Source organism: Podarcis raffonei, chromosome 8, assembly GCF_027172205.1.
Source record: "Podarcis raffonei isolate rPodRaf1 chromosome 8, rPodRaf1.pri, whole genome shotgun sequence".
NCBI classification, from domain to species: domain Eukaryota; kingdom Metazoa; phylum Chordata; class Lepidosauria; order Squamata; family Lacertidae; genus Podarcis; species Podarcis raffonei.
This window is the reverse complement of record NC_070609.1, coordinates 80074501-80089333: the sequence shown is the minus strand read 5'-3', so window position 1 is coordinate 80089333 and position 14833 is coordinate 80074501. Positions and strand designations below refer to the sequence as shown.

The window sequence follows — 14833 nt, the reverse complement described above, 5'->3', positions numbered from 1 at the left end:
GGTGGCCCCAAAGGGAGACCCAAAAGCATCACTCAAGTCCAAAAGCTCTCTCCTAAGAACACAAGAAAGATCCATGGGGAAAGGCAACTCTCTGGACCTTGAAATCAGCAAGGCTGTTGCCAGAGAGGCCTGTGCTTTTGACCCTATGAATCTGAGGTTTTTATCTGCGCCAGCCACAGACACTGGTGCAATTGCACAGCTCCCCAATCGATGTGGAAGAGTGAAAAGGTTTGCAAGCATTGGAAGAAATTGGTCTTCCTCCCAGGAACTTGAGGACTAGAAACTTAAACCTTTCTGTAGGAGGAGAAAGAACAGGTCCCCCAAAAGAATGAGGCAACAGGCCTCCTCCTCTGAGGAAAGGTATTCTTTGCATGTGCCACATTAATATCCAAATATGACATACACAGAGAGAGAGAAGAGGCCAAAATCAAGAGCCCCCCGCCCCTGACAGGGGTATCAAATGAAATGAAATGAGGGAGATGGGATTAAGAGGGCCGCAGGGGTGATCTGAGAAGGCCCCCAGCTGCCGTTAAAAAACTAAATTAAAAACCCCCACAAAACTTCCCAGGCATTCGGACAGCGCCACCGCTGACAGTAATGTCAGCCGGAGCTGAGCAATGGAATTAAAATTAGTCCCGTGTCTTTCCAGTGGGGTTAAGCACCTCACATGGTGCAGGACCCTCCTCTCAAATGCTGGCTAGGAGAGAGAATTGCAATGACATGGCTGCCTCTGCTTGGGCACATGCCAACTCAGGGAAGCTGAGATGGCGGCCTGAGATGGAGCGCATAACTCCCTGGAGTCGCGATCGCCTCTCCCCCTTTGTTGTGGGCGAGGGTAGGGTTACTCACCAGCAGCTGGAGCTGCAGCAGCTGAGCCCAGCGAAAGGAGGGGTGGCCCTGCGTCAGGACCTCTGGCTGGCCGGCACATCGTTGCCCCCGTCCCACATAGATGCTAATCCCGGAATTATTGACATGTCGCATGCCTCCCAAATGAAGGGATCTAATGATGCCATCTAATACATGAAAAATGTTGGCTGAGGAGGACCCCTGTTCCCGGCCTCAGCTAAAGCAAGGATGGACAGAGCTGGATTCCTGAGACAGTGGATCCACAAGGGTGATGAGGAAGGGGGTTGCAGATTCCAACTAGCCCTGGAATCCCCTCTTCCCCAGTTACTTAAAACAGTCCCCCCTTTCCCCCAGTCCTGCCTGACACCACAATCACACAGCACTCCAGTTGGTGTGGTGCACGGGAGTTTGCTAGCTTTGGAAATCAGTCTTTTACTCACAGTGGTGAGGACTAGAAACTTGCAACTCACCAGCCGGGTGTTCACATTACAGGCAGGTCCCTGGTTTTCTCGCCAGTGTCGCCAGGTATAGCTAGGAGAACCTGGGACAGCTGATACCAGTCGGCGTAAGCCAAGGTTTCCCAAACTTGGGTCTGCAGCTGTTTTTGGACTACAGTTCCCATCATCCCTGACCACTGGTCCTGCTAGCTATGGATGATAGGAGTTGTAGTCCATAAACAGCTGGAGAGCCAAGTTTAGGAAACCCTGGTCTAAGGGCCTGACTTGGCATAAGGCACTTTCCTCCGTTTCTATTTAAGTCACCCCTCAATCTGCAGCGATGACGACTAGAAGCATGCTTTGTTTTTAAGGGAAAAGATGTTCAGTCCCTGACATCTCCAGGCAGGGCTGGGGATAGAACCTGCCTGGAAACCCTGAGAGCTGAAATCAGTTACCTTTGCTTCTGGCAATTACAGAACACAAACAGAAAACAAACCAAAAACCCTACCCTCTGCCTTCCCCACCAAGCACCTGACATGACCCACTCAGCTCCTTTGCAAGATAAGGTAGCCTTGCTGAATTTTGCACAGCTCAACTACAGAGCTTTTTCCCCTTTTTGCATCCATTGAAGATGAAGATGTCTACATTCACTGCAACAACTTGAGCAGGGAGTCAGGCTACTGACCTCCAACCATGGCTGGTTGGCTGATGGTCATGTATGAAGGGAGCATGAAAAGAAGGCAAAGTAGTGATGGTGGGAATTAGGGGCAGTAAAGGCAAGTGATGGCAAAGGTGAGTGATGGCGGGAGAAGGAATCAGGCAACACCTGGGGGGCTGCGGCTGCTACATCCCTGTGTGTAAAGGAGGCAGAGTTGTGATGGAGACCCAGGGGCAGTAAAGGCAAGCGATGGTCGGCCTGCAACAGAGGAACCTGTGGCCCTCCAGACGTTGGCAGATGCCAACTCCCAAGATCCCTGCCAGCCGGCATGCCCAGTGGTCAGGGACGATGAGGGTCACTTCAGCTCAGTATCCCTCAGAAGGGGCCAAACTGGTGAGCCCTGACCTAGAGAAACACACCAAAGCCATCATTCCGCCGCCTACTGGATGAAACATCACAGCTATTTGGACATGCCTAGCCAAGCAATCAACGTGGGGAGATACTTTACATTCCTTGCTGAAAGGAAAATAATGCAGCTCCCCCAACTCACTGTGATTAAACTGTTCACTTGTGGCACAAATTCAGGCAATGCTACCCTCTTCTGGACGGTTTGGCTAACAGTTTGTCACCTCAAATTACAGGGGCGTCTTATGTGAAGCCAAAACCCAGCCTTCCCTGTCTCCCCGCCTCTTGCCTTCCATTGGATGTCGTACTTGCGACACCCCACAAGCTCTACGTCTCGGTCGTGCCCCCCTGGATCCACCTTTAGCAAACTGAGAGGCAAGCATTTCCACCGCACACAGAAAACTTGCACCAGCCTCCTCCTGCTTGCAGCTGCTCAGCATCGCCAGAATCATTCCTCCCACAGCCGTGTTTGCTTGTTAATTGTGGGGGTCACTCCAACACTGAGCAGCAGCAATCCAGCAAAAGGGCCTCATGGCCCCCAGATGTTGGGAGCTGGAGTCTAGCAATTTCTGGAGAACCACGAGCTCTCCATCCTTGAACTGGACCGTCACTTGCCTTCACTGCCCCCAGCTGCCAACATGCTAGTCGTCATCCCTGAATATAGGCTTGGCTGGCTGGTGCTGTTGGGAGTTGGAGTCTAGCTATTTCTTGAGAACTACAAGCTCTCCATCCCTGAACTGGACCATCACTTGCCTTCACTGCCCTTAGCTGCCTCCAATGCAACTTTGGCTTCTTTAAACACAGGGACAAGGAATCTTCAACAGTGCAAATGTTAGCATGGGACAACTCCCATAATCTCTGATCGTTGGGAGTCTCTGGAAGACCATCGTCCCTGAACTGGACCATCACTTGCCTGCCCTGCCCTGCCCTGAGCTCAACACTTTCCTTTAATGCAGGGGTGGAGAACCAGTGGTTAGACTCGCTCCAAGGCAGCTTCAAGGATTTCAGGGCGGCATTCATGTCCCTTCCCAAACACTCTCCCATAATCTCACAACAACCCTCCGAGGTAGATCGCGCTGAGAGATTATGATTGCCCCATGGCTGGGGAAGAGAACAGACCCCAGATTTGAACCCAGGTCCCCCTAGTCCTAGCCTGACACTGCAAACAACAACACCACCAATCTGCACACCCCACAAAACATCCATCAAGGTTTGGGGTCCAAACGTTCCATTTATTTCACCGTTTCCTTCTTTCCTCCCCCTCCCCGGTGCTCCCCAGCCGCCATTTTCCTCCCAGCCTCCCAAAACAGGAAATCAGACCAACTAATAAAAGTCCATACAGACATAAACCCGTTCCCACTTAAACCAGCCAGCGGTGGGGGCCGCGAGGTTTCGTTCTGGTACATGCACCTGCCTGTGGGCCTGGAAACTGCACCACGCAGACTTTGCCGGGAAAGAAAAGTTTGGAGTATGTTCCCTCGCAATAGTGCCTCGTTCCTCAGCTGGCCCACGGCCCACCTCACAGCACCATCGCTGGCTGCCCACCAAGCTGCGTCGAGGGGCAGCACCCAGAAATGCCACAAGCAAGAATCCCGACTCCCCTCCCCTGGGGGACCCCACACCAGTTTTCTGTCCCTAATTGAAAAGCCCCGCTCTTCCGGAAGCTCAAGCAAGGAACCCTGCGTGTTCACCCCTGTGTTCTGCCAGTCAAAAACAGAATCACAGAACGGTAGAGTTGGGAGGGACCCCCAGGAGCCAGGCATCACGGCTCACAACAGTCAGTGCCATGCCGCTGACGGTTCTCCCACCCCGTCGGCAGCCCTTAAATGCGGACGGTGTTGATCCGCAGCGGCTGCACGTTCTTCCCGTTGGCGTGGCTCTGCCCCGGGCTGAAGTAGGAGCAGAGCTTGCCCGGGAAGCGCTCCCGGAAGGTGTACAGCCAGGACATGTCGTCTGCGTTGTAGAAGATCAGGAGGCCGCGGTCGTAGTCCAAGAAGACGCCCACCTTCTCCAGCTTGCTCTTGACGTTCAGCCGGGTCCAGGGCTCTGTGCAAGCGCTGTACTGGTTGCCGTCGTGCATGACGATGCAGTAGAAGCCGCGGCTGGGCTGGATCTGGATGCTGCCCTTGCGCGTGACGGCCTCGTGCGCCAGGCCGATCATCCACTGCGTCTTCTCCGAGACCACCACCTCCCAGTAGTGCACCCCGCCGCCAAAGGCCTCCGAGCCCAGCACCGAGACCTCCACGTCAAAGCGCTTGGGGGAGTCCTGCAGAGGCTGCGGGTGCAGGTTGCCGTAGGCCACGATGGTGCAGTCGTCGGAGAGGATGAGGCGCTGGTGGGCCGTGGAGGGGTCCAGCGTGAGGGTGGCAGGCACTGCGGGGAGAAATATGTTACTATTTATTCATTTTGTAATATTTCTACACCGTTTGGTTGTGGGAGGGGACGGACTCCCCTGGGCAGTGTTCAGAAAGTGGTGGTGGGGGATGAGTGTTCAGACCCCTGGGCTCTCACTTGTGGGGTGCCTCAGGGTTCTGTCCTCTCCCCCATGCTTTTCAACATCTACATGCAGCCACTGGGAGAGATCATCAGGGGGTTTGGGCTGGGTGTTCATCAGTATGCAGATGATACCCAGCTCTACCTCTCTTTCAAATCAGTACCAGTGAAGGCGGTGAAGGTCCTTTGTGTCTGGAGGGGGTTGGAGGATGGATGGTAACTAACAGATTGAGGTTGAATCCTGACAAGTCAGAAGTACTGTTTTTGGGAGACAGGAGGCAGGCAGGTGTGGAGGAGTCCCTGGTCCTGAATGGGGTAACTGTGCCCCTGAAGGATCAGGTGCGCAGCCTGGGAGTCATTTTGGACTCTCAACTGTCCATGGAGGTGCAGGTCAATTCTGTGTCCAGGGCAGCTGTTTACCAGCTCCATCTGGTACGCAGGCTGAGACCCTACCTGCCCACAGACTGTCTCACCCGTGTGGTGCATGCTCTGGTTATCTCTCGCTTGGACTACTGCAATGCACTCTACGTGGGGCTACCTTTGAAGGTGACCCGGAAACTACAACTAATCCAGAATGCGGCAGCTAGACTGGTGACTGGGAGCGGCCGCCGAGACCACATAACACCGGTCTTGAAAGACCTACATTGGCTCCCAGTACGTTTCTGAGCACAATTCAAAGTGTTGATGCCGACCTTGAAAGCCCTAAACGGCCTCGGCCCAGTATACCTGAAGGAACTTCTCCACCCCCATCGTTCTACCCGGACACTGAGGTCCAGCACCGATGGCCTTCTGGCAGTTCCCTCACTGTGAGAAGCCAAGTTACAGGGAACCAGGCAGAGGGCCTTCTCGATAGTGGCGCCCTCCCTGTGGAACGCCCTCCCACCAGATGTCAAAGAGAAAAACAACTACCTGACTTTCAGAAGACATCTGAAGGCAGCCCTCTTTAGGGAAGCTTTTAATGTTTGGTGCATTACTGTATTTTAATATTTAGTTGGAAGTCGCCCAGAGTGGCTGGGGAAGCCCAGCCAGATGGGTGAGGTATAAATAATAAATTATTATTATTATTATTATTATTATTATTATCATCATCATTAAGCAGTTTATGAAGAGAAGAAAACAATAAAACTAACAGTAAGAAACAACATTTTTTGTGCCTTTTAATTTTTCTTTTCTTCTTCACATCACTTTATTATTTCTTTATAAATGAAACCCTTTTTGATAAAATATTAATACCAAACAACCCCTTAAAATATTGGAAGGATAAAATCAGCAGAAACCTAAGGCAGATTCTACATTTCAGGATGGGCATTTGCCTAAACAAAATTATTTTTCAGCAAGCATCTAAAAGATTGCAGCAAAGGTGCCTGCCTGGTGTCAAAGGACAGGGAGTTGCAGAATGTAGATGCTGCCAGACAGCAGCCATCTCTTATTTCCTTTCTGGTGTCTGCTAAGTGTGGGATAACCAGCCTCATATAACCAACATGCTTAAGTCTATTTAATGCATGAAGGGGTTAATAGCATAAAGTAAGCTGTCCTGCCAGGCTTAGCTCACCTTGGGAGGGACTTTCCTCCCCAGTCTACCTGAGAAACTCAGCGTGTAAAGAGGACTGAGCCGGTTTCTCCAAGCTCAGACCACCTGGCCCTAATAAGCCTTTCTTGAGTTCCTATACCAATAATTTAGGAACATTCACCACAGTAACTAAGCCAAGTTTTACTGCCTCTGCAACTTTTACTGAATGCTGTATGGAAAAGCACATGAATATGACCTTTGGAGAGTTTGTAAGTATACCATTTTTCAATTTCCCAAACATGTGGTCTTTTTAGATGTGAGGGGAGCTCTGAAACTCACAAGGGCATATTTCAACGGTCTAACAACCTCTATTTCCATGCTTTACTCTCACCAAACGTGGATTGTGGCATTCTACTTTTATACCCTCTTTTCACCCTTGCACCAACACTAAGAACCCTCCTTTCGCAACAACACCTTTGAAGTGGAGGTCTTTTATCCCAGTCTAAATCTACCTCAGTCTTGCAACTGTCATATAATGCTGATTTTGTTGCGGCCGTTCACTGTTAAAAATCAGGATATTTTTACAGGAAGCAATTCAGAAATGAAGCAAACACATTCGCTCACCTGGGTGGATGTCCTGAAAAAGAGATTTCCAGATCGTGTACTGCAAGGGCCCCATATACTTGGAGGTGGGGAAGTCCTCGTACGTGAGGTTCGTTTCGTGGATCTTGCCCTTGAGCCTTGTGAGAAGGAAGAGTACCAGGGTGAGGAAGGAGCACATGGGCTGCACACACTTTCAATGGGTCTACTTGATGTTTGCTAGACACGGTGGCTGTACTCTGGCTCCATGGCCAGAGGCAGTGATGCTTCCGAATGCCAGGTGCTGGAAAACACACCTTTAGTTTTTCCGTTCTTTCCCTTCTCCCTCTCTCTTTTACAGTACTTGTTTTTTCTTTCTGACTTGTGTCCTTTTTTAGACTGTTTATCTTAATATATTAGGACGCAGGTGGCGCTGTGGGTAAAAGCCTCAGCGCCTAGGGCTTGCCGATCGAAAGGTCGCGGTTCGAATCCCCGCGGCGGGGTGCGCTCCCGCTGCTCGGTCCCAGCGCCTGCCAACCTAGCAGTTCGAAAGCACCCCCGGGTGCAAGTAGATAAATAGGGACCGCTTACTAGCGGGAAGGTAAACGGCGTTTCCGTGTGCGGCTCTGGCTTGCCAGAGCAGCGATGTCACGCTGGCCACGTGACCCGGAAGTGTCTCCGGACAGCGCTGGCCCCCGGCCTCTTGAGTGAGATGGGCGCACAACCCTAGAGTCTGTCAAGACTGGCCCGTATGGGCAGGGGTACCTTTACCTTTACTTTATCTTAATATAGCATAAAAAGTAGCTGTTTTATCTTAGTATATTATAAAAAAGATGCTTTGCAATGGGTTTGTATTTTTGTATAGCTGTGAATAAGCATCAAGCTGAAAGAACGAAGGAACACAGGAGGGGAGAGTTGCTGTTTTACTGAAGTCCAGCTCACTGGATCATCTGGCTGGCCCCTGTGAGTCAGTAATATCCAAGGCAACACAATGACCAAATACAATGATACGATATCGATATACACTCTTTATATACAGTGGTACCTCAGGGTAAGTACTTAATTCGTTCTGGAGGTCCGTTCTTAACCTGAAACTGTTCTTAACCTGAAGCACCACTTTAGCTAATGGGGCCTCCTGCTGCTGCCACACTGCCGGAGCCCGATTTCTGTTCTTATCCTGAAGCAAAGTTCTTAACCTGAAGCACTATTTCTGGGTTAGCGGAGTGTGTAACCTGAAGCGTATGTAACCTGAAACGTATGTAACCCGAGGTACCACTGTAATATGAAATATATGAAATCACATAATCAGAAAACTTAAGAATCTCTGAAAGTCTCAAAATATGCACTCTTGATGGATTCTCTTGAAAACATAGAACCAAATAAACATAAGTCTTATATGTCTCTGAAAGTCTTTGAAGACTATGCAAATCTCTGAAAGAATATACCCACTGTTTCATGGAATTCTTCTTCAGCACAGCAGAAGGATACAGAAATGCTTCATAAACCCATCTATATATATGGTGAATGGAAACGTATAACAGCAATTGCTATGAAGCAGTGGTCATAAAGTTATGAAGAAGAATTCCACGAAACAGTGGGTATATCCGAAATCACAACGTCTGTTTGCAAACTACTTCGGCAGCGTTGGACTCCATAAACAAAGCTTTACAGCCTGTTTTCACCAGATAAGAATCTGATACATTGCTTCTTCCAGAGACCTGCATAGTCTTCAAAGACTTTCAGAGACTTATAGGGCTTATGTTTATTTGGTTTCACGTTTTCAAGAGAATCCATTAAGAGTGCATATTTTGCAACTTTCAGAGATTCATAATTTTTCTGTTTAAATGACTTCATATATAGTGGTACCTCGGGTTAAGTACTTAATTCGTTCCGGAGGTCCGTACTTAACCTGAAACTGTTCTTAACCTGAAGCACCACTTTAGCTAATGGGGGCCTCCTTTTGCCGCCGCGCCGCCGGAGCACAATTTCTGTTCTCATCCTGAAGCAAAGTTCTTAACCTGAAGCACTATTTCTGGGTTAGCGGAGTCTGTAACCTGAAGCGTATGTAACCCGAGGTACCACTGTATTTCATATTATATAAAGAGTGTATATTGATATCGTATCATTGTATTTGGTCATTGTGTTGCCTTGGATATTACTTACTACTGTTTGCAACACAGGGGTTAAATTGTTTGCCCCCTGTGAGAACAGGAAGCTGGCCTGGTCCAGCAGCCCCCTCCCTATGTTCCCATGAGTGATGCTTAGTTTGACGCAGCTGGGGAAGGCTGCTCTAACCCTGGGCTCCCAGACTCCCCCTGCTGTCAGCCGCCTGCGCAACTCAGCCTACCTCTCGGACAAGGACGCAATGCCAGCCAGGAAGGAGTGTTTGTCCGCCTCGGCCAGCCGCTCCTGGAGGATCTGGCTGCCCTCCTGAACTTTGCGGAGCTGCTGGCTGTAGCGCTGGATCTTCTGCTCAATGTCCGTCAGAGTCCGGGCCGTGTCCGCCTCCAGCTCCTCCAACATGGCCTTCTGGCGCTCGCGGAGCAGGCGGTGCAGCCGTTCAAAGGCCTCCCCGATCGTGGCCCGCAGGCTCTTGGCGGAGGACTGCGGGGAGAGAATGAGATGCAGGCAAGTCACGGGTGGAGCCTGGCTTCCCCCTGAGAAGACCCGCGATCGCCTCAATACCACCCTGCAAGATTGTTGTGCGAAGATGGAGATATTGCGGATCTTGCGGCTTGTTTAAAGCCGTCTGGGTGGGGGACAGGGTGGGGAAAGAGACCTCCCATTTTGATGAGAGATGTGACTTTAAAGTTGCAAAATAACCAATCACGGGACTGAGTGATGGAGAAATTTATGAAACAAAAATGGGATATCAGCTCTGCCCAAGGCATGACAGATCACAGCAAGAACCGGGGAAATATATATATCCCATTTTACAAGGACAGGAAGAAACACCATGGATGGAATAAATGTCACACACAGGAAGAACAAGGATATACAGTGGTACCTCAGGTTAAGCACTTAATTCGTTCCGGAGGTCCGTACTTAACCTGAAACTGTTCTTAACCTGAAGCACCACTTTAGCTAATGGGGTCTCCTGCTGCCGCCGCGCCACCAGAGCACAATTTTTGTTCTCATCCTGAAGCAAAATTCTTAACCCGAGGTAATATTTCTTTTAATAAATATTTTTTATTAGATTTTCCATTAAAAAAAAACATTTTTACAAAATTATACATCCATTTTTAACTTAAACCCTTTTCTCCAGAACTTCCCTCAGCTTGTCTGATAATTTTCTGTTTAATATTCCGAGGTAATATTTCTGGGTTAGCGGAGTCTGTAACCTGAAGCGTATGTAACCTGAAGCGCATATAACCTAAGGTACCACTGTAGTTTTGAGATCCTCACTTGTATTTTCATAAATCATTTAATGTGTCAACACAAATAGAAATTAAAAATATTGCAGCTGTTGTATTATTATGACTGGAATGTAACTGAAATCAGTAAGGTTTTGGAATGCAGAAATAAAGAAAATCATCAATTCTAGCACGTGGTGGGGACCCACTTTATCTAAATTATATAATTTGCTATTTAAATGATTGATATTAGTAATTGTATTATAAACTGGTATTGTTATAATGAGGCTTTTAATGAAGGGATGGAGAACCCTGGGCCCTCCCGATGTGGACGGCCTCCTTCAAGTCCCTTCATCCCTGACCACTGCCCATGCTGGCTGTTGGGAGTTCGAATCCAGAAACATCTGGAGAGACGCAGGTTCCCCATCCCTGCCTTAAAAGAAGGGCTGTAGGTCAGCGGTAGATGCCTGGCTCCATTTGCAGAAGGCCCCAGCCTCAATCCTCAGCAGCACCTTCAGGTAATACAGTGGTACCTCAGGTTACGTACTTAATTCGTTCCGGATGTCCTTTCTTAACCGGAAACTGTTCTTAACCTGAAGCACCACTTTAGCTAATGGGGCCTCCGACTGCCACTGCGCAATTTCTGTTCTCATCCTGAAGCAAAGTTCTTAACCCGAGGTACTATTTCTGGGTGAGCGGAGTCTGTAACCTGAAGTGTCTGTAACATGAAGCGTATTGTCAGGGAACTGCCATCGGAACGAGAGAAGGAGGAGAAGAGGCTCCACGACGATGCTGGAGAGGGGCCAAGTAGGGAGAGAGGCAGGTCTCCTGTTGGGGAAGAAATTCAGCGCGACACCAGGGATGGAGGGGGGCCAATGGGGGAAGCGGAGAGCAGGCTCCGAGACTCTTCACTGGACACCAGCAGAGAGAGCACAGGTCCTCCGCTACCCACGCCCACCCTGCGCAGAAGGCTTCCACGCAGGGAGGCTAGGAGGAGACTGGGCGTCAAACAACTTTTATGTTGGAAAAGGTTGAAGAAACGCCCACTGTCGGATTCTGCCAGCGACTGAGGAGCCACGAAGTGAGGGGCTGTCCAGCCAGGACAGGTTTAACCAGGCCACCTACCGAGGAGTGGCGGCAACTTACGCACGAGCAACCCCATAACCATTAGACGTATGTAACCCGAGCTACCACTGTACTGGGACATCCTCTCCATCTCAAACCCCTGGACAGAAAGTCACGGTCAATCAGGGATGAGGATCAGGTGGTCCTCCAGATATTCCAGAACTACCACTCCCAGCATCCCTGAACACTGGCCACAGTGGCAGAGGCTCTTGGGAGCTGGAGTCCAGCAACAGAACCACCTGCCAGGGATTCCTTGGTCGTGATTCCTGCATTTGACCCTTGGGGGTCCCTTCCAGCTCCACAATTCTATGATTCTGTAACATCAGGAGAGCTGTAGGTTCCCAACCCCTTGCTTGCAGACACAGACAGATGACGCATCCGGACCATTGGCCCAACTAGCTCAGTGCTGCCTACTCTGACTGGCAAAGGCTCTCCAGTTTTTCAGGCAGTGGTCTCTCAAAGATGTCTTTGGGGATTGAACCAGGTGCCTTGCACATGCAACACTGATGCTCTGCCAATGGTCTGTCTCACTGTAGGAAACCCCCCTTGTATGCTCCTGCATGCTTAGGACCCAAGCGATTGTCAGCGAAGGGGCCTTGGATGTCGAAACATGAGAAGCGTCGCCACCACAAACCTTTTATCCGAAAGTGCTGCAGTATTTGCACTCTGGGGGGAGCGATCGGATCTGAGCAATGTTCCCAGCTCCCTTCAGTCCCCACAAAACAAGAGGGCTATTCATTTGGTGAGAAGGCAGACACCTGAGGCTTCAAAATCTCTTCCGCAGCTGATATCAACAACTAGCAGGCTTTAAACTAGCATGGGAAGTTTTTTAAAGGGCTCCTTTTAGCAGAAGGCAGGAGCAAAACAGGTGAAAAATCTCTAGTATTGGTTTGCAGTCTTAGAACACAAGTCAAAATTTTCAGGGGTGAAGAGACAAACTGGCATTTATATAAACCCCGTTTACTTAAAATCAAGAGGGGGGGAATCTGTGGCCCTCCAGATACCACAGAGCTTAAGTCACACCATTTGTTCAGGGCCTTGAGGACTAGGAGCATGTATTTTTATTTTTATTTTTGGAGGAAAGGACCACAGCTCAAGGGCAGAGCATCATCTTAGCATGCAGACCTAAGCATGAAGGTCCCGGGTTTCGTTTCTTGGCAACATGTCCTGACAGGGCTGGGACTGTCTCCCCAGATTAAAACCCTGGTTGGTCAGTTTTGGAGATCCTGACCTAGATGGCCCAAAGGCCTGATTCTGTATAAGGGAAGTTCTTATTTAAGCCAGCTCTTTGTGCAGAACAATGAGGACTAGAATATTACTCTGTTTTTAGGGGAGGGCTATAGCTCAGCAGGAGACACCTTGGTCCCAGGTTCAAACCCCAAAAGGCACCAGCTAGGATGAGGAATGTCACCTGCCTGAAACTCAGCGTAGGCAATGATGGGTTTTGCTCAGGAGCCTTCTGCCATCACCCAGTTACAACTTTGGGGCCGGCCAAACCACCACCCCAGCCTTTACCTTTGTCTCGGCCAACTGCCGTTTCAGGAGAGCCAGGGCTTCTGTGTGGCCGCGCTCGCTGTCCTGCAGAGTCTGCAGCTGCTCCTTAAGTTCCCTCTGAAAAATAGACAGGCAGCAAGGAGGTGATGCAGTGCCCGCAGCTTTGGCATCGTCCAGGAGGGTCTCGCACCCCTACCCTGCTCCCGCTGCAGAGCTCAGGGGCCCTCCCAGAAGGAGGCAGTTATTCACACAGCGCAGAGTTAAACTACGGAACTCCCCACCACAGCAGGCGGTCGTGACAACCAACCTAGATGGTATTAAAAGAGGACTGGGCAAATTCATGGAGGAGGGGAGAGATGGCTTCTAGCCACAATGGCTCTGCCAAGAACAGGATGCTGGACTATATGGGCACAACCAGGGCTTTTTTTTTCTCAGTCCAAGATCACAAGAACTCAGTTCCGGCACCTCTCAGGTGGGCGCCACAGCCATTCTAAGAGAACAAGGGAGAAGTCCATGGTAAGCGCCATGGGACCCTTCTCCTCCAGCTCATACAGGGACACAACAGGCCTTCTCCTCCACCTCCAAGGGTACAACAGGCACCCTTCTCCAGTTCCTTCCGGGGCAGAACTGGACCCCTCCCCTCCTCCCGGGGCACAACAGGCGCCCTTCCCCGCCAGCTCCTACAGAAACACAACAGGCACCCTCCTCTCTCCAGGGATGCAGCAGACAGCCTCCTCCCTATGCCGGCCTCCACCTGCTGCCCCGGCGCAGCAGGCCCCTCCTCCCCTCTGCGCACCTGGAGCTCCTCGAAGGCGTCGTCGAGGCTGGTGACCTGGTGCTGCTCGTGCACGGCTGGCTCGTCGCAGAAGAAGCAGACGACGGCGCGGTCGGTGAGGCAGAAGAGCTTGACCTTGCCGTGCTCCTTGGCGCAGGCGAAGGCGGAGGCGCCGCGCTGCTGCGCGCTCAGCAGGATGGCGTCGAGGGGGAAGGCGGCGTAGCGCTCCACGATGTTGGCCAGCTTGAGGCTGGGCGCCAGCGCCGGCTCGGCGAAGGTGCGCCGGCACTCGGGGCAGTCGCGGGCCGGCGCCGCCTGCGCCTCCTGGCGGCTCCAATGCTCCGTGATGCAGCGGCGGCAGAAGTAGTGCTCGCAGCCGAAACTCACCGGGTCCTGGTAGATGCTCAGGCAGATGGAGCACAGCAGCTCGTCCTTCAGGCTGCACGACGCGCCCGACGCGCCCGCCATGGCGCGCCACCACCTGGCCCCAGCCGCGGCCACCGCTTTGCCCCGGTTCGCCTCGGCCCGATCCGGCCCGGCCCAGCAGCCAGGCGCCTTCTCCGGGCTGCCTTTGTGTCTCCTCCGGAGGACGGCGCGCCCGGTGGAGAGATGGAGAAGGGGCCGCGGCGGAGAGGAGCGCAAACCTGGGCGCCTGGACGGCGCGCCCGGTGGAGAGATGGCGAGGGGGCCGCGGCGGAGAGGAGCGCAAAGGGACCGGGAGGAAGGAGAGATGCGTCCGCCGGCCGGCCTCGTCTTGCCTCCGCCTCCTGCTTCTCTACCTCCGGCTCCTCCCTGCGCCCCCGACGGGCTGCAAAAGGAGGAGCAGGACGAAGAAGAGGCGAGATGGATCGGAAGAGCAGAGCCGGCGCTCCGCCTTCCCGTGTTGGACAAAGCGAGCCGGGATCGCAGGCTGGGTGGAGGCTGCGCGGCCCGCTAGGCGGCGCCGGATTCCGGTCTCCGTCGTTTTCACACCATCCCCGAGGGATGTCATATAATCGCCTCCCCGCGTTTGTGACAACTTGGTTTTCCAAGCCTTTGGAACTCCCTGCCGAGGGACATCGGGCGGACGCCTTCGACGGACCCTTTCCGGAATCTAGCCAAATCCTACCCAGGTGGTAAGAAAGTTGGAGCAAGTTAAAAAAGAAAAAGGAAGGACAT

The 14833-nt window shown here is 51.6% G+C and overlaps 1 protein-coding gene across 1 annotated transcript; it reads right to left on the bottom strand.

Moving 5' to 3' along the window:
• Positions 1–3557: 3557 nt before the first annotated feature.
• Positions 3558–14833, bottom strand: TRIM62 (tripartite motif containing 62). Its single transcript, XM_053401051.1, has 5 exons — positions 13697–14833; positions 12922–13017; positions 9276–9532; positions 6974–7089; positions 3558–4719 (listed from the first exon to the last, which is right to left on the bottom strand). Exons 1-5 carry the CDS (start codon positions 14141–14143, stop codon positions 4169–4171), a joined length of 1467 nt encoding a protein of 488 aa, XP_053257026.1. The 5' UTR covers positions 14144–14833; the 3' UTR covers positions 3558–4168.